Source organism: Elephas maximus, chromosome 4, assembly GCF_024166365.1.
Source record: "Elephas maximus indicus isolate mEleMax1 chromosome 4, mEleMax1 primary haplotype, whole genome shotgun sequence".
Taxonomy (NCBI): Eukaryota; Metazoa; Chordata; class Mammalia; order Proboscidea; family Elephantidae; genus Elephas; species Elephas maximus.
The window spans coordinates 189,953,273-189,976,616 of record NC_064822.1 but is presented as its reverse complement, the minus strand read 5'-3'; the positions used below and the strand labels follow the sequence as shown (position 1 = coordinate 189,976,616).

The following is a 23,344-nucleotide window of genomic DNA, read 5'->3' as shown; positions in this document are numbered from 1 at the left end:
ATCCTGCCTCATTAACATAGCAAAGACAGCCCATTGCCAAATGGGATTATAACCACAGGCATAGAGGTTAGGATTTACAACACATATTTTTAGGGGACACAGTTCAATCCATGACACTCTACCCTTTGACCCCCCAAAATTCATATCCTTGCCACATGCAAAACACACTGACCCCATCACATTGTTCCCAAAGTCTTAAATCAACTCCAAGTCCAAAATCTCATCTTCTGTAGCATCTAAACCAAATATGGGTAAGACTTTAGGTGCATTCCATCCTGGCACCAAATTCCTTTTTGTCTGTGAACCTGTGAAATTAGAATACAGATTATTTCCTTCCAAGGTACAATGATAGAACAGGTACAAGGTAAACATTTCCACTACAAATGGAAAAAATCATAGGGAAATAAGGGATGACAGGCACCAAGCAAGTCCAAACCCAGCAGAACAAATTTCATTAGCTCTTAAGGCTTGAAAATAATCCTTTGTTCCCTGAGACCATCTGGACAATGGTCCTGCCCTCTAGACTCTGGGTGTTTACCAAGCTCTCTTGATTCTGGGTAGAGGCCCCTTGGCCCTGGGCTTAAGGTTCGCCTTCCAGGACCACTGGGGTGGCAACTCTGCTTCCTTGGCTTTGGGCAGCCCCATTCTCCTACTTCGGGTGGCAACCCTATCCCCTTGGCCCCAGTAGGCCCCATTCTTCTGCCCTTTGGGCTTCGTAGCCTTGCCCCCTCAGCTTTGGGCAGTGGCCCTATTCCCCTGGCACACCTTAACAGCATCCCCACACTTCAGAACCAAGTTGGCAAAGATCCGACTCTTTGAAACCTTGGAGGCTGTGGCCCCACTTTTTGAGACCCAGGAGACCATGGGTCCACCCTTTGAAACAGAGAGAAGGCCTTGTCTCCCATGCTCCTTCCAGCAGTTCTGCAGATCTCTGAGTTGCTCCAGGGATGGCCCTTTTCTTAGAGGACAAGAGATGTAGCTCCTTGGGCCTGTTTCCTGGCTGTAGAATTCCAAGAGGCAGACAGTGTTCTTTCCTTTCATTCTTTCTCTGTCCCCATCAGTCTAAGCTGATGATTTTTCTGCTGTGCTGCTTGGTTAGATCCATCAGCCACAGGCTTAATCTCTTTAACAAAAGATTGTGTAGCCGTGTCCTCGGTGGAAATTCTAGGACACATTCTTAGTTTCTATAACAGAATTTTCCGAATCTCTAAGTTTTGTCTTCAGTTTGCTCAGTCTATTTTTAAGTCCATCTCTTTCCTCTCACATTTTATGAGAAACCACGTTGACCTCTTTAAGATCTTGCTTAGAAATCTCCTCAGCCAGATACCCAAGTTCATTGCTTAAAAGTTCTGCCTTCCACCAAACATTTGAACATAATTCAGACAAGTTCTTTGCCACTGTATAAAAAGCATTGTCCTTTCTCCATTCATATGTTCATCATTTTCTTTTAAAGCTTCACCAGGAGCACATTTAACATCCATATTTCTAGCAACATACTGTTGCTAGGTCCATATGTATTCTCTAAGACAATAGAGATTTTTGCTATAGCTCTCTACACATCCTTCTGAATCCTCAGCAGAATTGCCTTTGATCTCCATAATTCTACCAATAGTCCCTTCAAGACGAACTAGGCTTTTACTATTAGGTACCTTAAAACTCTTCCAGTCTCTACCCATTACCCAATTCCAGAACCACTTCTGTATTTTAGCTGTCTGTTAGAGCAGCACCCCACTCCTGGTACTAAATTCTGTCTGCGTTATCTAGTGCTGCTATAATAGAAATACCACAAGTGGGTGGCTTTAACAAACAGAAATTTATCTTCTCACAGTTTAATATGTAGAAGTCTGAATTCTGGGTGCCAGCTCTAGGGGGAGGCTTTCTCTCTCTGTTGGCTCAGGAAGAAGGTCCTTGTCTCTTCTGAGCTTTTGCTCCTGGGCGATCTTCATGTGGCTTGGCATCTCTTTTCCTCCATCTCTGCTTCTACCTTTTATTTAATCTCTTTTATATCTCAAAAGAGATTGACTCAAGATACACCCTACACTTATCCTGTCTCATTAACATAGCAAAGACAACCCGTTGCCAAATGGGATTATAACCACAGGCATAGAGGTTAGGATTTACAACACATATTTTGTGGGGACACAATTCAATTCAAAACACTAACAAAATGACAAAAAATAGTTAAAAAAAAAAAAAAAGAGAAAACTAGTTCAACAGCCAAACAGGGAAAGGGGCTCAACTTAATCCCTGAGTTTCAGAAAATGATGATAATACAGGATTAAAAAAAAAAAGGTTTGAGTATACCATTGTTCTTTCTTATCTGCAACCCTGCAGAAGCCAAACTGGTAAATTGACTGCTTGAGAATTCTTATCTGGTATTTTTAATTGCATCATATGCATGTGAAAGCTAGACAGTGAATAAGGAAGACTGAAGAAGAATTGACGCCTTTGAATTGAGCGTTGGCAAAGAATATTGAATATACCATGGACTACCAAAAGAACGAACAAATCTGTCTATCTGTTAGAGGATACATGCTTGGCAGAGTACAGGGTCAGCGGAAAAGAGGAGGACTGTCAACGAGGTGGATTGACACAGTGGCTGCAACAATGGGCTCAAGCGTAACGACGATTGTGGGGGTGGCGCAGGACCGGGCAGTGTTTTGTTCTGTTGTCCGTAGGGTCTCTAGGAGTTGGAATTGACAGCACCTAATAACAACAACAACAACAACCGTTCCATAATCTAGCAAGAAGCAAACTCCTTTTCCTCTTCTCACTGGAGGGAGTTGGATTTAAAACTGTTAAACTGGGGAAATGAACCTCTGCTGCTCTAAGATGGAAGTGAAAGCTTGAGGACTCCTAATTAAATTCCAGGCTACTTCCAAGCCCTCTCCTCAGATGGGATCTGTCCTCCTTCCACAAGGTAGAGGAGCCTTGGTATGAGATACTAAGTAAAAACTCAGAAGAAAGAACAGAAGTCAGATATTCACAGAGCATATGCACAGCTTTAGCTGAGCTCTCTCTTGCCCCTGCCTGCCAGGCCTTTAGGCTATAGAAGTGGACAGAACACAAGTCCTGAATCAGTCAGCTGCTGCTCAGCAGAGGCCCATCTCAGTTCTGTGGGAAGGGAGTCAAGAAAAAGATCTTCACAGCCAGTAAAATGAACAGAGCTGCACACAGTAAGCATAAGCCAGGTGAAAAGAATCGGTATGGCAGCTACATGTAAGAATAAATATAAAGTAGTTACAACATTTAAAAATCACAGAGCCCAGCCTGGAAGAAGGTTACAGAACAAAACCCCCCACAAGTGTTTTATTCTATGGACAATTTAATAAGAGCTTAAATTCATAAAACCAGATTTCAAAGATGAGATAAAACAGAATAAAATGAAATGGAAAATTGTAGGGCTCAGAGAATAAATCAAGAACAAAATATTACTGAATTAATAAATTAGAAGTAGCAAGGAATGGATTACACAGCTGAAAACTAGATTACTAACGCAGAAGATATCTAAACAATTAAAGCAAAGATGATTAATATGAACGACTAAGATGATATAAGGTGCCCCTGTGGTAGAGCCTGACAGACGGAAGGAAGAGTCTAAAGATGTGAAATTGAATCTTCAGATAGTCTGTGACTCATCGATGCAGGATGCTTGGCATTCAGACACGTTCTAGTAAAGTTTTTGAACTTCAGTCTAATTAATTGGTCCTCAGCTCAAATAACACTTCTTCAGGGGAAGCCTTCCCTGACTTCTCAGGACAGACCAGTCCCCACTATATACTCACATAGCGCTCTGTATTTTCTCTCCCTGCATCTGTTACCACTCCACGTTGTACGTTGTTCTGTCCCTGCGTCTGTTACCACTCCACGTTGTACGTTGTTCTGTCCCTGCATCTGTTACCACTCCACGTTGTACATTGTACGTGCCTTCAGTGATTGGTCATGTATGCCTGTCTCCCTGACTAGCAGAAAGCTCTTGGGGGTCAGAGAGCATGTTTGTTCAATAATCTTACCCAGTGTCTAGCTCACTCCCTGCACCCAGTAGGCGCCTCACGTTCTCGTTTAACCATGATGGATGAGTGAATATTATTTAATTATTGTAGCTTTATAAAATATTTTAGTGCTTTAGTAAGGCTAGTGCCTCCTGCTTCCTCTTTTGTGAAGCGAAGTGTCATATCACACTGTAACAACCTAAATAGTCATTTTGTAATGAAAATTAGTCTGATTGAATGCGGAATGTCTACTAAAATCTGATACATACAATTTTATAAAATGAGGTTTTGGTCTCTGTTCTTTGCTGCCTTAGCAGACGATGAAGTATCATGTTACTCATTACTATCTTTTCTTTTCTCTCCTTTTTTAAAACCTGCAAAGTTTGGAAGACTGCTAGACCTGTGCCATCCTATTCATAAGAAATACCAGCTGGCTGTTACCAAACTATTTGGTCGGTACATGGTTGCCATTGTGGTCGCCTCTGAAAAGGTAGCGAAAGACTGCATTCGATTTCTGAAAGAGGAAAGAGCTGAACCTGAGACATTCCTTGCTCTAGATTACCTTGATGTAAGAAATTCACGATGTCCAGTATTTAGTAGTGATAAAATCTCGTCTGTTAAATCTTGTCTTCACTGCCTAAAACTATGGCAGTGAATGAAAAAATTGAAGCTTGGATGGCAGTTAGCCTTTCACCCAGACGGCTGGTGTTAATGAGCTGGCAGGCAAAAAATATTACCAGCGGGTGCCATATCTTTCTTGACCTCCTGCCATTTCTTCTTGATCTAGTTTTGCCGTAGTTCTACTTCGGTGATTTTGGAGCCGTTGGTCTAGCAGTGCACCCCTTTGCCTACCCGCCAGCCATCCATTTCTCTTCAGTAGCAAATAACAGAAGGATGGGATGCATGGTCTGCTGAGGAAATGCCAACCCAGGCTCCCGATAGTAAATACCTGGTCCAGCGTGTCAGTTCTTGGCAGAGCAGGGTAAATTTGAGCCTTGAAGTATGTACTGAGAGGTCTTAGAATATACAGAGTCTAAATGCCTGAGGGAGGGACTCTGTGATTGTCATGACTGAGATCCTTCCGTGATTATTTTTCGTTACCTACTAAAGAAAGTGCTCTCTCTGGTCCAGCAGTCAAGACCCTGAGCTGCAGGTAGTATGTATCGTCAAGAGCACGTGCCCTAGAGGTGGACCCACCTGAGTATGAATCTGAGCGCTACTTCTACTCGGCTCTCACTCATTCATCTGTAATTTTCCTGAGCTTCAGTTTCTTCATCTGTAAAGTGGAGGCATGAGTACATACCTTACTGCAAGGACTTAGTACCCAGGAAGCACCTAGCACGGTGCCGAGCATGTAGAAGGTGCTCAGTGAGTGCTGGCTGCTGTTGCAGTTAGGGTCCAGACCTGCCTTTTGTATTTCCATGCTTCTGCGTTCACCTTCTGCCCACTGAAACGTCTTACCCTGATTCATCTGCCTGTTAAAATCCTGCTTTACTTATTCCTCACTGGAGATTTTTTCCAAGCCACGGCATTTTTTTAAAAAATCTAATACAGAAGTGTATCAGGTATAAAGGAAATACTCCTACCCATTTCAGTGCCCAGTCCCTGTGCCTTAATGGTAGCTATTTAGAGGACCTCTGCACAAACAAATTGATATGCAGCTGTACTCTTAAGTAAGGAGCCCTGGTGGCACAAAGGTTAAGCACTTGGCTGCTAACTGAAAGGTTGATGGTTCAAACCCACCCAGTGGCTCTGTGGGAGAAGGACCTGGTTATCTGCTTCTGTAAAGATTACAGCCTAGGAAACCCTTTGGGGCTGTTCTGTTCCGACACGTGGGGTCGCTGGGAGTCGTGGCACCCCATAACATCTCCCAAGGACACATACATATACATTTTGTTTATGGACAGGATTTTTTGTTTGTTTTGCTTTGCTTTACAAAATGAGATCATACTTGCTTTTTTTCAGTAATATATGTGGATACTTTCTGATCTATTTGTAGACCCCACTGAAAAGTCATGTCCAAGGAGGTCTGAAGGCTTTCCTGACCATTTAAGCCTAAAATGATGTTTTCAGCTGCAGTGTGGAGCCACTCTTGGCACATAGCTCAGTGGGATCTTACGGTTTTGAGATCATGAAGTACCTCTCATGCACTAACCAACTGCTTAGCACAGAGAAGTCTGGAACTTAGCTCTTCTGCTTCCTGAAGAAGTGTTTTCTTCTTGTTTGTTTTGTTTAATAAACAAACAGTGATGGGATATAGTCCTCGGGTCCTTACCAAGCGTATCTGTGTATAATTTAACAGCACACAGGCCTGTTCGTGTTTTGTGGGAAAGAATGTAATGGGTATTTGGGTTTTCTTAGTGCATCTGTTGTAACAAGTATTTTTTAAACGTTTCAGATCAAACCAATCAATGAAAGATTAAGAGAGATTAAAGGCTGTAAAATGGCGATAGATGTTATAAAGACTCAGTTCCCTCAGCTGAAGAAAGTGATTCAGTTTGTGTGTGGGAATGGCCTCGTCTGTGAGACGGTGGAAGAAGCAAGGCATATTGCATTTGGTGGACCTGAAAGACGGAAGGTAGGAAAAGAGGCTCGAGCGGCACTTTTGTATAAGTTGAAGCAGTATTTACACAACTGGCTTATATTACACGCCACGCAAATATTATTTATACAGCTGGCTTATATTACACGCCACGCAGATATTATTTATACAACTGGCTTATATTACACGCCACACAGATATTATTTATACAACTGGCTTATATTGCACGCCACGCAGATAGTATTTATACAACTGGCTTATATTACACGCCACGCAGATACTATTCATACAACTGGTTTATATTACACGCCACGCAGATACTATTCATACAACTGGCTTATATTACACGCCACGCAGATATTATTATACAACTGGCTTATATTACACGCCACGCAAATATTATTTATACAACTGGTTTATATTACACGCCACGCAGATATTATTTATACAACTGGCTTATATTACACGCCACGCAAATATTATTTATACAACTGGCTTATGTTACACACCACGCAAATATTTAGATACACTGTCATGTGTTCTCCTATATAAGGAAAACCAACACATCATCTCAGGTGGTTATGGCTTCAGTAGTTTTTATAATGTTCAGTTGAGTTTTTAAGAAATTACTTGGTACCATTTCCCAATGTGTTGAATTATATTTTGGAAATTACGACTCGATAGCACCTAACAGCAACAATAGTGTCCTAAAGCAGTTAAATTTTTCTTCACTTGATAGGAATAAATGTCCTTGCTGAGCCTCCATCTTCCCTGCCTTTGTATGTATAGTATGTGTTTCCTCAAATTATCTGACATAGTGTTTTTTTTTTACTACGTTCATGATGGAGTGTAGCATAGACGCTGTGACGTCAGACCAGTGAAACTACATAGTGACAAATTATGTAACTTTAGGCAACTTTCTAAACAACTCATTTAAATTTTCTCATCTAAAATTGGAGAAATACTAGTACCTTTTTTTTTTTAATTTGGTAGGACTGTAGGAATTAAATGAAGTAATAACATTGAAAATGTTCTTACAGTGCCTGGCAAATAGCTCTCAAAAAGTGCTTGTCTTTTTCCAAATTTACTTACAGTTAACACATATGATCTGGAATGCCCAGAATTGCAAATTAACACAAAACAAAAGGCTATTCTTACGAGAGGTGGGGAGTGCCAGTGTTAACTTTACTGAATTATCTAACATGATTAACTTTTCCTATTTTAGTACTTATATCAATAATAGTCTTAGTGATATTATGATTACTGTCTTTCAGTGATAATTTCTATTGATTTCTATATATTGATTTTAAACAGGTGTAATAAGCGAACTAATAAGGTGTCTTCAATATCTTGCTATCTGTTTTTGTTAGATGCCGTCGAGTTAGTTCTGACTAAGAGCGACCCTACGTACAACAGAATGAAACACTGCCCAGTCCTGTGCCATCCTCACGATCGTTGTTATACTTGAGCCCATTGTTGCAGCCACTGTGTTTTCAGTCCACCTCATTGAGGGTCTTCCTCTTTTTCACTGACCCTCTACTTTACCAAGCATGACGTCTTTCTCCAGGGACTGATCCCTCCTGACAACATGTCCAAAGTATGCGAAACGAAGTCTCACCGTCCTTGCTCCTAAGGAACATACTGGTTGTATTTCTCCTAAGACAGACTTGTTAGTTCTTCTGGCAGTCCATGGTATATTCAGTGTTCTTCACCAACACCATATTTCAAAGACGTCAGTTCTTTTTCGGTCTTCCTTATTCATTGTCCAGCTTTTGCATGCATATGAGGCAATTAAAAAAATATGGCTCGAGTCCGGTGCATCTTAGTCCTCAAAGTGACATTTTTGTGTTTTAACACTTTAGAGAGGTCTTTTGCAGCAGATTTGCCCAGTGGAATGTGTCATTTGATTTCTCAACTGCTGCTTCCACGGGTGTTGATTATGGATCCAAGTAAAATGCAGTTCTTGACAACATCAATGTTTTCTCCGTTTGGCATGATGTTGCTTATTGGTCTAGTTGTGAGAATTTTTGTTTTCTTTATGTTGAGATGCAATCCATACTGAAGGTTGTGGTCTTTGATCTTCATCAGTAAGTACTTCAGATCCTCTTCACTTTCAGCAAGCAAGGCTGTGTCATCTGCGTAACACGGGTTGCTAATGAGTCTTCCTCCAGTCCTGATGCCACGTTCTTCCTCATACAGTCTAGCTTCTCGGATTATTTGCTCAGCATACAGATTGAATAAGTACGATGAAAGGATACAACCCCAACGAACACCATTGCCAATTTTCAACCACGCAGTATCGCCTTGTTCTGTTCAAGCAACTGCCTCTTGATCTGTGTACCGATTCTGCATGAGCACAATTAACTGTTCTGGAATTCCCATTCTTTGTAATGTTATCCATAATTTGTTATGATCCACACAGTCCAATGCCTTTGCATAGTCAATAAAACACAGGTGAAAATCTTTCTGGTATTCTCTGCTTTCAGTCAAGATGCATCTGACATCAGCAATGATACCCTTATTTCATGGCCTCTTCTGGATCCAGCTTGAATTTCTGGCAGTTCCTTATCCATGTACTGCTGCAACCACTTTTGAATTATCTTCAGCGTAATTTTACTTGCATGTGATGTTAATGATATTGTTCGACAATTTCCACATTCCATTTGGTTACCTTTCTTTGGAATAGGCATGTAGATGGATCTTTTCCAGTAAGTTGGCCAGGTAGCTGTCTTGCAAATTTTTTTGGCACAGACGATTGAGCACTTCAGCATTGCATCTGTTTGTTGAAACATCTCAATTGGATATTCCATCTCAATTCCTGGAGACTTGTTTTTGACCAGAGACTTCAGTGCAACTTGGACTTCTTTCATTACCATCGGTTCCTGATCATACGCTACCTCCTAAAATGGTTGAACGTGCACCAGTTCTTTTTGGTACAGTGATACACTGTATATTCCTTCCATCTTTGACACTTCCTGTGTCATTCAATACTTTGCCTGTAGAACCCTTTAAAATTGCAACTCGAGGCTTCAATTTTTTCTTCAGTTCCCAGGTTGAGAAATGCTGAGTGTGTTCTTCCCTTTTGGTTTTCTAACTCCAAGTCTTTGCACATTTCATTATAATATTTTACTTTGTCTTCTTGAGCCACCCTTTGAAATCTTCTGTTCAGCTCTTTTACTTCATGATTTCTCCCATTCACTTTACCTACTTTACATTCAAGAGCAAGTTTCAGAGTCTCTTGTGACATCCATTTTGGTCTTTTCTTTCTTTTTAACAATCTCTTGCCTTCTTCATGATGTCCTTGATGTCATTCCACAACTTGTTTGGTCTTCCGTCATTATTGTGCAACGTGTCAAATCTGTTCTTGAGGAGGTCTCTAAGTTCAGGTGGGATATACTCAAGGTTGTTCTTTGGCTCTTGTGAACTTTTTCTAATTTTCTTCAGTTTCAGCTTGAACTTGCATAGGACCGATTGATGGTGTGTTCCGTCCTTGGCCCCTGGCCTTATTCTGACTGATGATATTGAGCTTTTCCATCATCTCTTTCTACAGATGTAGTCGATTTGAATCCTGTGTGTTCCATCTGGTGAGGTCCACGTGTATAGCTGCCCTTTATGTTTTTGAAAAAAAGGTATTTGAAATGAAGAAGTTGTTGGTCTTGCAAAACTCTACCATGTGATCTCCAGTGTCATTCATATCACCAAGGCCATGTTTTCCAACTACCCATCTTTCTTTGTTTCCAACTTGCTATTCCAATCACCAGTAATTATCAGTGCACCTTGACTGCATGTTTGATTAATTTCAGACTGTAGAAGTTGGTAAAAATCTTCAATTTCCTCATCTTTGGCATTAGTGATTGGTACATAAATCTGAATAATAGTTATATTAACTGATCTTCCTTGTTGTCTTATGGATATAATCCTATCACCGACGGCATGGTACTTCAGGATAGATCTTGAAACGATCTTTTTGACAGTGACTGTGACGCCATTCCTCTTTAGTTTGTCATTCCCAGCATAGTATAGCATATGATTGTTGGATTCGGAATGGCCAGTACCAGTCCTTCTCAGCTCACTAATGCCTGGAATATCGATCTTTATTCGGCGTATTGTTTTTGACGACTTCCAATTTTCCTAGATTCATACTTCGTACGTTCCACATTCCAGTTATTAATGGATGTTTGCATCTGTTTCTTCTCATTTTGGGTCATGCTACACCAGCAAATGAAAGTCCCGAAAGCTTGACTCCATCCATGTCATGAAGGTCCACTCGACTTTGAGGAGGAGGCGGCTCTTCCTCAGTCTTTCGAGTGCCTTCCAGCCTGGGGGCTCATTCTCTGGCTGCATACCAGACAGTGTGCTGCTGCTATTCATAAGGCTTTCCCTGGCTAACTCTCTTCAGAGGTAAACCACCAGGTCCTTCTTCCTGGTCTGCCTTAGTCTGGAAGCTCAGCTGGAACCTGTCCACCATGGGTGACCCTGCTCCTGTTTGAAATAGCAGCGGCATAGCTTCTGGCATCACAGCCACATGCACGCCCCCACAGTACAACAGATGATGGACGTGTAGGGTTAAAAGAAATCATACTGCATGCGTAGAATGGAATACTATGCAAACTTAAAATAGGATGAAGCTCTTTATGTACAAATATAGGACAGAACCAAGATAAACTCAGTTTTTTAAAAAAAGCAATATGTAGACTAGTATATAGTCTGTTGGCATTTGTGTCAAAAATGGGGAGAGAGGAGATGGATGTATGTATTTGCTTGTATATACAAAAATATTTCTGGAAGATTACACCATAAATTGATAGCATCATTCATCTCCGGAAGGGTAACTGGGTAGTTGAGGACAGGATGCCAGGAAACTTGTCACTCCATTCTTTTGTACCTTTTGAGTTTTGGACCATGTGACTATATTACCATTCAAAAATAAAAGATTTAAAGTATATTATTTTTCTAACAGTGAAAGGCAACTTAAAAATACCTGTAATTTGTATAACACAAAAAATAATGGGAGAATCCAGCTCACCAGCTTACGACACTGAAAAAATATTTCTTAAAATAACTGAAGTTGGTTCAGGGGGAGGATTGGTTATCTAAAAGAGCAAATTTTTAATGCTAAGGAATTCATAGTTTTTGGCAGGCCCATGCCCTCTGGAACTTTCATTTGATGCTATTTAAAATTTTCCCAAGTCCTTATTTTTATTTTATATGAAATCTTAATTGTGCCCTCCATAGTATTTTTTAACAATGTATTCCCCCAAGGTAGGCATGAGAGTGTTGTACTAAGCAAGTAAGTAAGCTGTGAGATGAGGAAATTGCAGGCTGAGAAAAAAATTATCATCCTTCTTAGAAAAGGAATTTGACTGTAAATCAAATGCAAATAGGTTATTCGTGTTTGAGACTGCATTTACTTTTAGAAGAAATAGTTTTCAGCCACCTAGAAACTGTAGAAAAGACTGAAGACCCATAATCCTGCATGTTGTTGCCGCTACATTTTTAGAACCGAAGAGGATGCGTAACGTAGTGGCTGGGAGCGTGGGCTGCTTTTAGTTCTGTTTCATCCATTAATATGACATTAGACACCGTATCGTATAGTCATTGACCTTTTAAATACCTAAGTTATGTTTGTGTTCTTCAACTGCCTTTCTTTTAGAGTGTTTGACTTTTTCTTATTGATTTATTACGTGCTCCCACTTACGTTTTTTATTTTTTTTTCCCTCTTATGTATAAAGTGGGTCAATTATATGGGTTACTACAGTTTTTCCCATTTGACTTTTGCTCATTTTATGGTATCTTTATATTTTATAATCACTCTTAACCTTTGTAGGTATTGTTTTTATACGTATAATCGGGTCTTTACTGTGAGATCAAATATTTGTTCACTTAAATTTTCCTCACTTTTGTTAATGGTTTTACTATTTTTATTTTAATCTGTTTGGAATTTATTTTGATGTATTTTGTTACATGTAGGTATTACCTTTTTTTCTAAATGGTCACTTATTTGTCCCAACATCATATATTAAATAATTTATCTTTTTCCTATTCATTTAATTTAATTCACTGTTTTCTCATAATTATACTCTAAATTATTAATTATACTCTATTTTTTTCATTTAGTGGGATTTCTTATCTCTGTTTTAATTATTATTTGTAGTTACCTTGTTGTAATACATATTACAACCTTATTGAAATTCCTTAAGAAATTAAGTATAAATTATGATTAAATAAGTAAAGTCTTAGCCCACAGGCACTGCAAAATCAGCATGTCTAAGCTTAATTTCATGTTCTTTTTTCTAAGTCTTGATCTCTGTCCTGTATTCTTTGCCTCAGTTCTTGGTGCCACCATTCCAGCCAAGTGAAACCCTGTTTTCCCCAGGATTCCCTCCTAGCGCTCCACACCCGGGCAGTCTCCAGCCTGTTGTGACCGCACATCCTAAATATCTTTCAGGTCTCTTCTTCTTTCTTCACCCTAGGTATGACTGGCCGATTTCACACCATCATTTCTGAATTTTGTCTTTGTGTCTTCGTGGCTGGTTGGTTGGCTGCTGTCCCTCCATAGCTAGGTATTTTATTAACAAAGTTTAGTGAGTGGTTTTTCTCAGCTACAAAATCTCAGCTGTAAAAATTACTACATTGTGTCCTTATTCTTGTGCCTTCTTTATGTACATTTCTACAAAGTAAAGTATTTTTTCATTTTACAGACAGTAGCTCTTGATGGAACATTATTTCTAAAATCTGGGGTGATCTCCGGAGGGTCAAGTGATTTGAAATACAAGGCTAGATACTGGGATGAGAAAGAGTTAAAGAGTTTAAAAGACAGAAGAACCCAGCTAATCCAAGAACTAAAGGTATGTTTGAGCCCTTTGTTGAAGCCACCATCAATCCATCACATTGAGGGTCTTCCTCTTTTTCGCTGACCGTCTACTTTACCAAGCATGATGTCCTTCTCCGGGGACTGGTCCCTCCTGATAACATGTCCAAAATACATAACACAAAGTCTTGCCATCCTCGCTTCTAAGGAACATTCTGACTGTACTTCTTCCAAAACAGAATTTATTCTTCTGGCAATCCATGGTATATATATCCGGTATTCTTCACCAACGCCATAATTCAAAGACATCAATTCGTCAGTCTTCCTTCTTCATTGTCCAGCTTTCATATGCATACGAGGTGATTGAAAAATACCATGGCTTGGGTCAGGCCTTAGTCCTCAAAGTGACATCTTTGCTTTTCAACACTTTAAGGAGGTCTTTTGCAGCAAATTCGTTTCATCATCCGTAAAATGGTAATAATTATGGCACTTATTTAATAGCATTGTTGAGAGGACTAAGTAGGTTAAATGTAAATTGAACAGAACAGTGGCAAATGCTAAATAAATGTGAGCTTTTGTTTTATATATCCACAGAACATTTATAAAAACTGATCACATACTTGGTCACAGGAAAACATCATCTGCTTTTTAAAAGTAGAGATTTTTATAGGTCATGTTTCCTGACTACAATAAAATTAAAAATAGTGACCAAAAACTTTTTGTCTACGTAGAGACTAGGAAATGTGCTCGTTGATAGCTTTTGGATCAAAGGGTAGTCAAAAGGCAAATGATAAAACATCTCAAAATGGTGAGTAGGAACATGCTTCCTACCAGTGCTTTTGGGACTCAACAACGACGCCTTCATTATTAAGGAAGAAGGAGGGGACGTAAGGGAACTTATTACTCACCTTAGGAAATTAGGAGAACAGTCACAAAATATACAACAATGAAACTATAAAAGGGGATTATTTTTAAGCTGAAAATAATTAATGGGAAAACTAAAAATAGAAAAGGGACAAATCTAAATGCTGGTTTCTATTGAAAAACTAATAAAATAGACAAACTCTTTGCATCTGTAATGAAGGGAAGAAATAGTAGAATCAAAAATATACATGATCAGGAAGAAAAAAAGTTAAAATAATTTTAAGAAAATCTGACATGCAGAGAACTACAGGATAAGATCAGGGAGTTCAGGAAGAAGAAATCCATGTGGCTGGTAAACTTGAAAAAATGCTCAAATCCTCTAGTACTTGGGAGTAAAAATTAAATTAATAAGATTATTTTTACTTGTCAAGACTTGGAAAATAAAAGCATATATATGTGTGTATGTATGTGTAGAGATATATCTGTACACATATGGACACACAATGTGTATTGCTGGTGAGAGTGGAAGGAGAAGGATACTCATACATTGCTTGTGGAAACGTGATCGTCACAGTCTTTTGGGAAAGCAGTCTGGTACCCAATATTAAAATAAAAACATGAACTCCTTTGATCCAGCAGTCTCACACTGGGGAGTCTCCGGAATGGAAATAAAAATACTGATACTTGAGAGTATGCGTACAAGTTACGTTTGTTGCAGCATTGTTTGTGGTAGCAAAAAACCTGGAAACAAAGCGAATGCCCATCGTTAAGAGAATATCCGAATGATCTGTGTGCGTTCACACTCTGAAGTGATATGCAGCCATTAAAAGAATGAATTTAGAGCTTTGTTAGTTAACTGGGGGGACTTCTGTGAGTGAATGAATGAGAAAAGAAGCTGCAGGAAAGTGTTCAGCATGATTCTAACTTTGCAAAATGACTGGAAAGACCGACGTATGTAGGTGAACATGTATACACGTACATATTCGTGTATCATTATGGGGACTTAGAGGGAAAATACAGAACACATATAGGGAGTTAACTCTGACGAGTAATAGGGTGAGTGAAGGGAGCAAGGGTTGGGGAGGAGAGCGGAAAGACCCAGAACTGCACTGAAAAGCCAGGCAACGTGTATCCCACAGTCCCACTCACGGACGCGGTCAGTGTGCACTGGGTGAAACAGCTACCCGTTCCATTCGTCATTTTTCCCTGAACTCTCCTGACAGGAAGTGTGTTAGTTGTTTGAGGATGCTGTGTGGCACTTGGGTTACTCCAGGTGGCTAATTACTTTAATTGCCCATCTCTTTTGAGGAGAAGGGGAAGGCGTGGTTGTATGAAAAATCAGTGAATTACTACATAGGAAAGCACTTTGAGAAGGGGAAGTGTTTTTCTCTTGCAAAATACTCTATTTTTCTTCTTTTTTTAGGGCTTAATGAAGACACTTCGCAAGGAGACAGATTTGAAACAAATACAGACCCTAGCACAAGGAACTCATACACGACTCAAATATTCACAAAGTGAACTAGAGATGATTAAAAAGAAGCACCTTGCAGCTTTTTACAGGGTAATACGGGCAGATACGAAGTCACAGAATTTAGAGCCAGAGCGTACACTTTCAGGAATTACGTTTATATACGTTTATATAGCACCGTATAATTTTTAGTCACTGTACCCCATGTTACTTTAGTTATTTTATTTTTACGGTGGTTAATCTTGTTACCCAGCTGTACCTGAGTTCCATCTTACCCCACCAGATTCCCCTTTTGTTCTAAAAGATACCTGCCATGCTTTTTACTTCACTGTATAAAGCTAAAATAGCCATGTTAAAAAGAAATTTTCTTTTTTCTAATTAGGAACAGTCTCAGCTACAAAGTGAACTACTAAATATTGAGTCTCAATGTGCTATGCTGAGGGAAGGAATCAAAGAACGACAACAAAGAATTGAAGAATTTCAGGAGAAAATAGATAAGGTCATGAATGGTATATTCATTGGGAATGGCATATATAGTTCTAGACCAGTTTTAGTAGCTTTTTGATATGTGCAAAGCACAGGTTGATAGCTAACAGTGCCCTTATTGGAAACAACACGTAAACTGAGTTTTATGGGTTTGTCAAATTAATTCCCTGAGTCTCTGAGCCAGTGCTGCCCCTCTGAGGAGACTGACCAGTACAGTTACTCTCCTGCTCTCCAGCCTCCTTTGACCGTGGTACAAGTCACAGCCTAGTTGTTCTTTCTCCCACTGCCCTGGTTCACTCAGGAGCTTTTTACATCTGTTATAGTCCAGGCACAGTGCTTGGCTCTGGGGCAACAAAGAGTTGGTCGTCTAGCCTCTGCCTGTAAAGTGTCAGGAACTTTGTGATGTGATGCAGTCCACTGCTCTGTGTCTCTGACCCATAGAAAGTTGTTCTCAGACCATCACTCGGTAACTACCACTCACTGCTTCCAGTTCCGCCTTTCATCACATGATTTGAAACCACACGTACATTGCTCCTGAATTATCTCTCTTCTAGGTTAAGTACCTCTAATTTCCTCAGCCGTTTCATGTTCACCTGGGACGTCAGAGCAGCTCTGGTAACCACCTCTGGGTGCTCTTCTGTCTGACACTCCCAAAACAGAGCATAATGTCCAGATGTTGGCTGGCCAGCATGGAGTACCCAGGGCCTCTGTGCACATAACTATAACTCTCCGTGCGTGGATTTTCCACTTAGGTTCATTGTAGCTCACTACTCCTGCATCAACTATTTTAACAATCATATCACATTCGTATTTAATTTACATTCAGCTAAAATCCTAACATTTTTAACCTGTCCTGCTGTTAAAACAGGCCTCTCTTATCCTATAATTGTACCTCAGTGCACAGATGTACAAAGATTGAGGTGAAATGTTATTTTGTTGGTTTCAGTTCATTCTAGTTTTTCCAGATCTTTTTCATTCTTAATTCTAAGATCCATTTGTCTTGGTTTTGTGCTGCCTAAAACCGTGCAGTATTTACTCTATATAAAGAATAATTTATGTTGGCTGTTATATTGTGGCGTGACTACGTGGAATCCTTCCCATTTTGTATTAAGCACTTAATAAAGCCGGAACACTTCATAAGACCAGTTATGCACTTTCCTGTTTAGTTTGTAGAGTAAGAAAATTGAAAGTAGACAGGCCTAGTTTATGAAGTTAAGGGAAGAGAAAGCACGGGCCCCTCAGGTACAATATTGCTTGTTGGGACTAGTTTTTGGCCTAATCCTGGAAGATGTTGGGGGACATTTAGATTTCAGTATTGTCTGTGTACTTTCTTAAATTTAATTATTAAATCAATTGTTTTAAATAAAAGGTGGAGGATGATATTTTCCAACACTTCTGTGAAGAAATTGGCGTGGAAAATATTCGTGAATTTGAGAACAAACATGTTAAACGGCAACAGGAAATTGATCAAAAAAGGTATTTTCATGAAGAGATGTTGATAAGCAGCTTATAAATAAAAAAGTATTTCATAATTTTAGAGAAATTATGCTTGAGGTAATCTTTATTTCAGTTCATCAAGAAATTAAGCATTCATGCTCTTATAACGCGATCCAATTTTTTTTCATTTCATAATATTTTAAAGAGAGAACACAGAAGTAAACATAGTAAGAGAAGAGAATAGGGACGTGATCCCACGTACAGTGGTTACTACGAGAAGAATACGGCACTGCTTTTCTCATTGCCTGTAAATGTTCATATATATGGACAGAATGGATGATCTTCAATAAATTATTCATTGGCAAAAATTAAAGCTGATAGAAAATTTAAGGAGGCCAGTTACCATAGGGAAAAAAGGTTAAAAAGCTTCCTGTCCAGCCCACAATGCAGCAGAAATGTGGTTTCCAGGTGAATCATCCCTGCAAAACTTAAGGGAGCAGGTAATGTCAATATTTAACAGTTACACAGATGTTCAGTATTTAAAAGGAGCCCTGGTGGCACAATGTTTAAGCGCTCAGCTGCTAGCCAAAAAGTCTGCAGTTCGAACCCTCCAGCTACTCCGTGGAAGAAAGATGAGGCAATCTGGTTCTGTAAGATTTACAGCCATGGAAGCCCTGTGGAGCAGCTCTACTCTGTCCTCTGGGGTTGGGTTGGGTTTTTGGGTTTTCAGTATTTAAACTGTTTCAGAGTGTAGAAGAGGAAGAGACGCCTTTTTTTATGAATGAACGTAACATTGATGCCAAAATCCGAAAAAGTATACATACAAAAGAAACTATAAATCAGTCCCACCTACGAATAACCAAATAAAATAAGGTTAGATAGAGTCCTGCAATACAACAAAATATACCATGATCTGGTGGACTCCATGTCAGAAGGGAAGGATGGTTCAGTGTTAGGAATCTGTTGCTGTAACTCACCACATTAATAGCTCAGAGGACGAGCAACCACACAATCTGCTGTATACATGACCAAAAAGCCATTTGACAAAATTCAACAGCCATTCCTAATTTTAAATTTTTAATAAAATGTGAATGGTTAAAAACCTATAATATGACAAAATACATCTCGTTCTAAATCAGCGTTGTGGTTTTGTGGAGTGACACTGGACGTGTTCCTGTAAAGTCAGAAATGAGAATATTCAGTGTCACCCCTGTTACCTGACGCTCTCCTGAAGGTGCTGCTCAGCAGAGTTGGACAAGGGACAAAGCAAAACATTTGGAAAGGAGGAGGTAAAGTTATTATTTTCAGGCTATATGTATCTAGAAGATCCAAGAGAACAAACGAAAAACCATTAGCAACAAAAGAGAATTGAGTAAAGTGGCTGCACACAAAAATTAGTATGAAAATTAATTTAAAACTCAACAGCCTTTCTATATATGAACAACCATTGGAACAGTATATTGGAAGAAAAAATTCCAGTGATATTAGAGGGGGAAAAAATGGTGAAATGTCTAGTACTTAGAAATAAAAAATATGAAAGCACTATATAAAGAAACCTTTAAACAAGACTAGAGGATACAGGTAGAAACTTGGATAAAAAGAAAAGCCATAGTAGTTTTCTCATAGGAAGACTCAATATTATAAAGAAGGTGAATCTCCTTAAATTAATCAATAATTTAAACAGCATCTCAATGCATGTATGGACAAAGATTTTAACTAGATAAGCTGGTTCTAGAGTTCAGTTCTAGAGTTCACATACAGAACTAGCCAAGAAAAATCTGAAAAAGATGAGAAAGGACTAGAACTCCCAGATTTTTAAATATAGTGCAGAAGTACAGTAATTAAAACCTTAAGATACTGTGCTGGGTCATAGCCCAGTGCACCCAGTGCCATCGAGTCGCTTCCGACTCACAGCGACCCTATAGGACAGAGTAGAACTGCCCCATGGAGTTTCCAAGGAGCGCCTGGCGGATTTGAACTGCCGACCCTTTGGTTAGCAGCCGTAGCACTTAACCACTATGCCACCAGGCTTTCCATGGGTCATAGAGAGTCCAGAAATAATACTTGGATCTGTGAGAAAAATTTAAGATAAACGTAGCATTTCCTGTCAGTAGGCTTTTTTTCTAAAAAATTCTGCCTATCTCAGTGTTTACTCAGTTTCTCATAAAAATCCACTGGAATTCTGATTGGGATTTCATTGAATTTATAGGTTTATTTGGGGAGAACTGATACTTTCAAAATATTAAGTCATCCCATACAGAAATATAGAGTATCTCTCTGTTTATTCTTATCTGTATCCTTGGTTAAAATGTAAGTTTTTTTTTCCATAAAGATCTTGTATGTTAATTCCTAGATATTTTATAGTTTTTTTTTTTTGTCTTATGAATAGTATCCATTTGTATGATATTTTTCTAGTTGGCTGTGACACCCATTGGAGAACTAGAGTAGGCAGCTGAAAATACAAGTTAGGAGTTCAAGGCAGAGGTCTAGGTGGAAGGATAAATTTTGGGATTGTCGGCATACAGATGGCACTTAGAGGCATGTGCCTGGGTGAGATCACAAGAGAATGGATGTAGAGAGAAAAGAGGAGATGCCAGCAAGCGAGACGGAGCCATGAGAGGAGCAGCCAGTGAGGGGAGGGGAAAGCCAACATGGTGCGGGGACCTGGGGAAGATGTGCTTCATTCTAGGTGGCGCAGCTGTCTGCGTCCTGCAGCAGAAAGAAATCCCTCAAGGATCTGTGCATACCCGCTCCCGTAGGCAGTATGGCTAGTGACCCTGCCTGAGTGTGTCCGCCTGGCCCAGGCACCTCCTAGTGGGTAGCCTTGGGCAAGTTACTTAACTCTGTGCCTTGTTCTCCTCATCTCTTAAATGGGGGTGAATGTAATACCTGCCCCATATGTTCATACAAGTGAGTTAATTCATGTAAAAAACATAACAGTGCCTGGCGTATAGTAAGCTCTCAGTAAATATTACCCTTTTTATATTTTTTTGTTGTCGAGAATATTACCCTTTGTTTTATTATTGTCATTGTTTTGTTTGTATTAGCAATATCTAGCACACTATCTGATACAGCTAGTGCTTTAAAATGTTTCTTGAACAAATCATTCTGTTGGCAGGGAACATGACAGGGTGGAAAGGAAGAGACACAGGTGATACTAGAACTCCTTGTAAGGACTTTACGAAGCTGCCAGAGTAGGAAAGGGCATCAATTCCAGGGTTCAGAGTTTGTGTAGAAAGCTCTTCAGAAAGACTGCCTGACTGAATAAGAATCAACAAATTAACTGTAATTTAAGGAAAAAGACGAGGAGAGGGAACGGATAGATCATAAAAAAAAACTTAACGTATCACCCACATGCAATATGTGGATCCTGACTCAAACCAGTTATTTTTAAAAAAACATTAATACTGTGAAGAAAGTTGCCATTAAATGGAATTTGCTATTCAGGAATTATTGTTACCCTTTTTTTGCTATGAGCGTGCGATGATGCTTTTTAAAAGTCATTCTACTTTGAGTGATACATAATGAAATATTTGCAGATAAAATTACATTATGTCTGGAATTTGTTTCAAAATAATCCAGTGGTGGGAAAGGAGGGTGAGTGGGGTTATAGATGAAACCAGATTGACCATGAATTGATGTTAAAGTTGGGTGATAGCTACATGGGGGTTCATTATACTCAACTTTGTACTGTGGTATTTGTTTGAAGTTTTCCATAATAAAATGTTAAGAAAAAGAAAAAAATTGAAGGTCTCTGTTTACCAGCTGTAATGCTCTATTATACTAGATTAGAATTTGAGAAACAAAAAACTCGGCTAAACGTTCAACTCGAATATAGCCGCAACCACCTGAAGAAGAAACAGAATAAAATTGATGCATTAAAAGAAACTCTGCAGAAAGGTACAGAAGACACTGATAACCTGAAGAAGGTAATGAACAGTGGGTCACTGAGGTGCCTTCTCCTTGAAATTGGGACTTCCTTCACCAAGTAAACATTTGTCGGGCTCCTGGAGTGTCCTCATAGTGGTTGGAGGCGGGCGGGGGGGCGGGAGAGAAAGATGTGAGAAACACTGGCTTGATTAGATGTGGAAATGGGAGGTGAAGGCAAAGAGAGTGTGACAAATGACTCCTAGGTTCTGACTTGGGTGATCCTCGGACAGGCCAGTGTCACCAAGATAAACAGCAATGGGAGGAGCAGGTTAAGGAAGGAAAATTCCAGACCTGCAGAGCTTGAGCGCCTTTGTGGCCTCTAGATGGCACTTCCCAGGATGTAGATCAAGGGAGAAGTCTAGGCTGGAGATAGATACTCAGGAATTCCTGGTTTGTGAGTATAAACGGAAACCCTGTGAGAATGGTTTAGCTCTCTCAGGGAGAGGTGTAGGCAGTGAAGAGCAGGGGGCAGAGTGGAATTGCGGCAGGGGTGATCACACAGGTTATGAGAGAGCCAGAGGCATAGAAGCCCCAGCGTTTCAAGGAGGAAGTGATGGAAGGTTGTCAAAAAGGTAAGCCTAGAAAATGTCTGTTTAATTGCCAAGTAAGGGGTCATTTTTACTGGAAAATGGGAAGAGAAGTCAGATGGCAGTGAGCTGACGAATGAACCCGAAGTGAAGGGTGCAGGCAGACAGTGACCAGTTTTTCAAGACTGTAGGGTGGGGGTGGGACACAGCCTACAGCAGAGGTTCCAGGAGCTCACAGGGAAAGGAGGTTCATCTCAGAATGGCCCGTTTGATTTTACTGATAACAAGATGACCAGTCTATTGACTATGAATGTAAAAGATGGTAAATCTACAATGCAAACCATCTACAGACCGAAGAAAACTGCCTGCAAATTGTGAATGAACTCAGGGATAAGCGTCAGCAACTTAAGGACATGTTTGTCACTCAGAATTCCAACATTGAGAAGGTCCAAGCTCAAGTTGAAGAGGAACGGAAGAAGCTTTTGGCTGTTGACAGGTAATTAAGCAGTTCATCAGTTTGCAAGTCATAACCATGGTTTTAAAATGTTTACTGTCCATTTAAAATTTATGAGAGGAAGTTTTGTTTTTTGAATATATACCCTTGGCTGCTTTGGTCCCACATCACACCTCAAACATTCTAATTTAGGGAAAAAACCAAGAGCACAGTTAGTTGTTTAGAGTGAATAGTTTTTTGTTTTGTTGTTGTCGTGTTTTGTTTCTTTGCTGGATAAAAACTTAGGCCTCTGTAAAGAGTCCCTTACCCTAAAAATCCTCCTTGATGCTGGTGTCTTGCCATTGTACAGAGACTCACTCTGGTCTCTCTGTGCGACATAGCATAGTGGATGAGGAGGTGGAATCCAGAGCCAGACTGTCTGGTCTCAAATCCCAGCTCTGCTGCTTGCCTGCCAAGCCTTAATTTCCTCATCAGTAGAACGGGGATCATGACAGCCCACCTCGCAGAGTATTTGTAAGGGTTAAATGAGTTGCTCTTCAGTTGGCCCTAGAACATTGCCTGGTGCATAAGTGTGTGCAGGTGCTTGCTATGAGTGACCACCACAGGACGGGACACTTTGAGCCGGCTACCACCTCGCACCCAAGTGTCATCTCTCCTGTGTGGTTGGCAGGCCATGGGTGGTCAGATGGAAGGAGCTCTGTTTGTGTTCAGCCTTTTGGGATTTCAGTTTTCCTCACTTGTTTGAAGGCCTTCGTTGTTTCAAATCACACCCAGAAAGTTCTTTGTCTGAGATTTTTGAGTGGAATTGAAGTCTCCTTACTCTTAATTTTTTT

At 39.9% G+C, this 23,344-nt stretch overlaps 1 protein-coding gene across 2 annotated transcripts in view; it reads left to right on the top strand.

Annotated features, from left to right (window-relative positions):
• Nucleotides 1-23,344, top strand: part of SMC1B (structural maintenance of chromosomes 1B) — a 68,893-nt gene that overhangs the window by 23,605 nt on the left and 21,944 nt on the right. For both annotated transcript variants that reach the window (XM_049884640.1, XM_049884639.1), the window contains exons 10-17: nucleotides 4,375-4,560; nucleotides 6,391-6,570; nucleotides 13,236-13,382; nucleotides 15,633-15,770; nucleotides 16,060-16,176; nucleotides 17,533-17,639; nucleotides 21,388-21,529; nucleotides 22,408-22,553. In XM_049884640.1, the coding sequence (XP_049740597.1) occupies nucleotides 4,375-4,560; nucleotides 6,391-6,570; nucleotides 13,236-13,382; nucleotides 15,633-15,770; nucleotides 16,060-16,176; nucleotides 17,533-17,639; nucleotides 21,388-21,529; nucleotides 22,408-22,553 (1,163 nt within the window). The remainder of the gene's footprint in view (nucleotides 1-4,374; nucleotides 4,561-6,390; nucleotides 6,571-13,235; nucleotides 13,383-15,632; nucleotides 15,771-16,059; nucleotides 16,177-17,532; nucleotides 17,640-21,387; nucleotides 21,530-22,407; nucleotides 22,554-23,344) is intronic.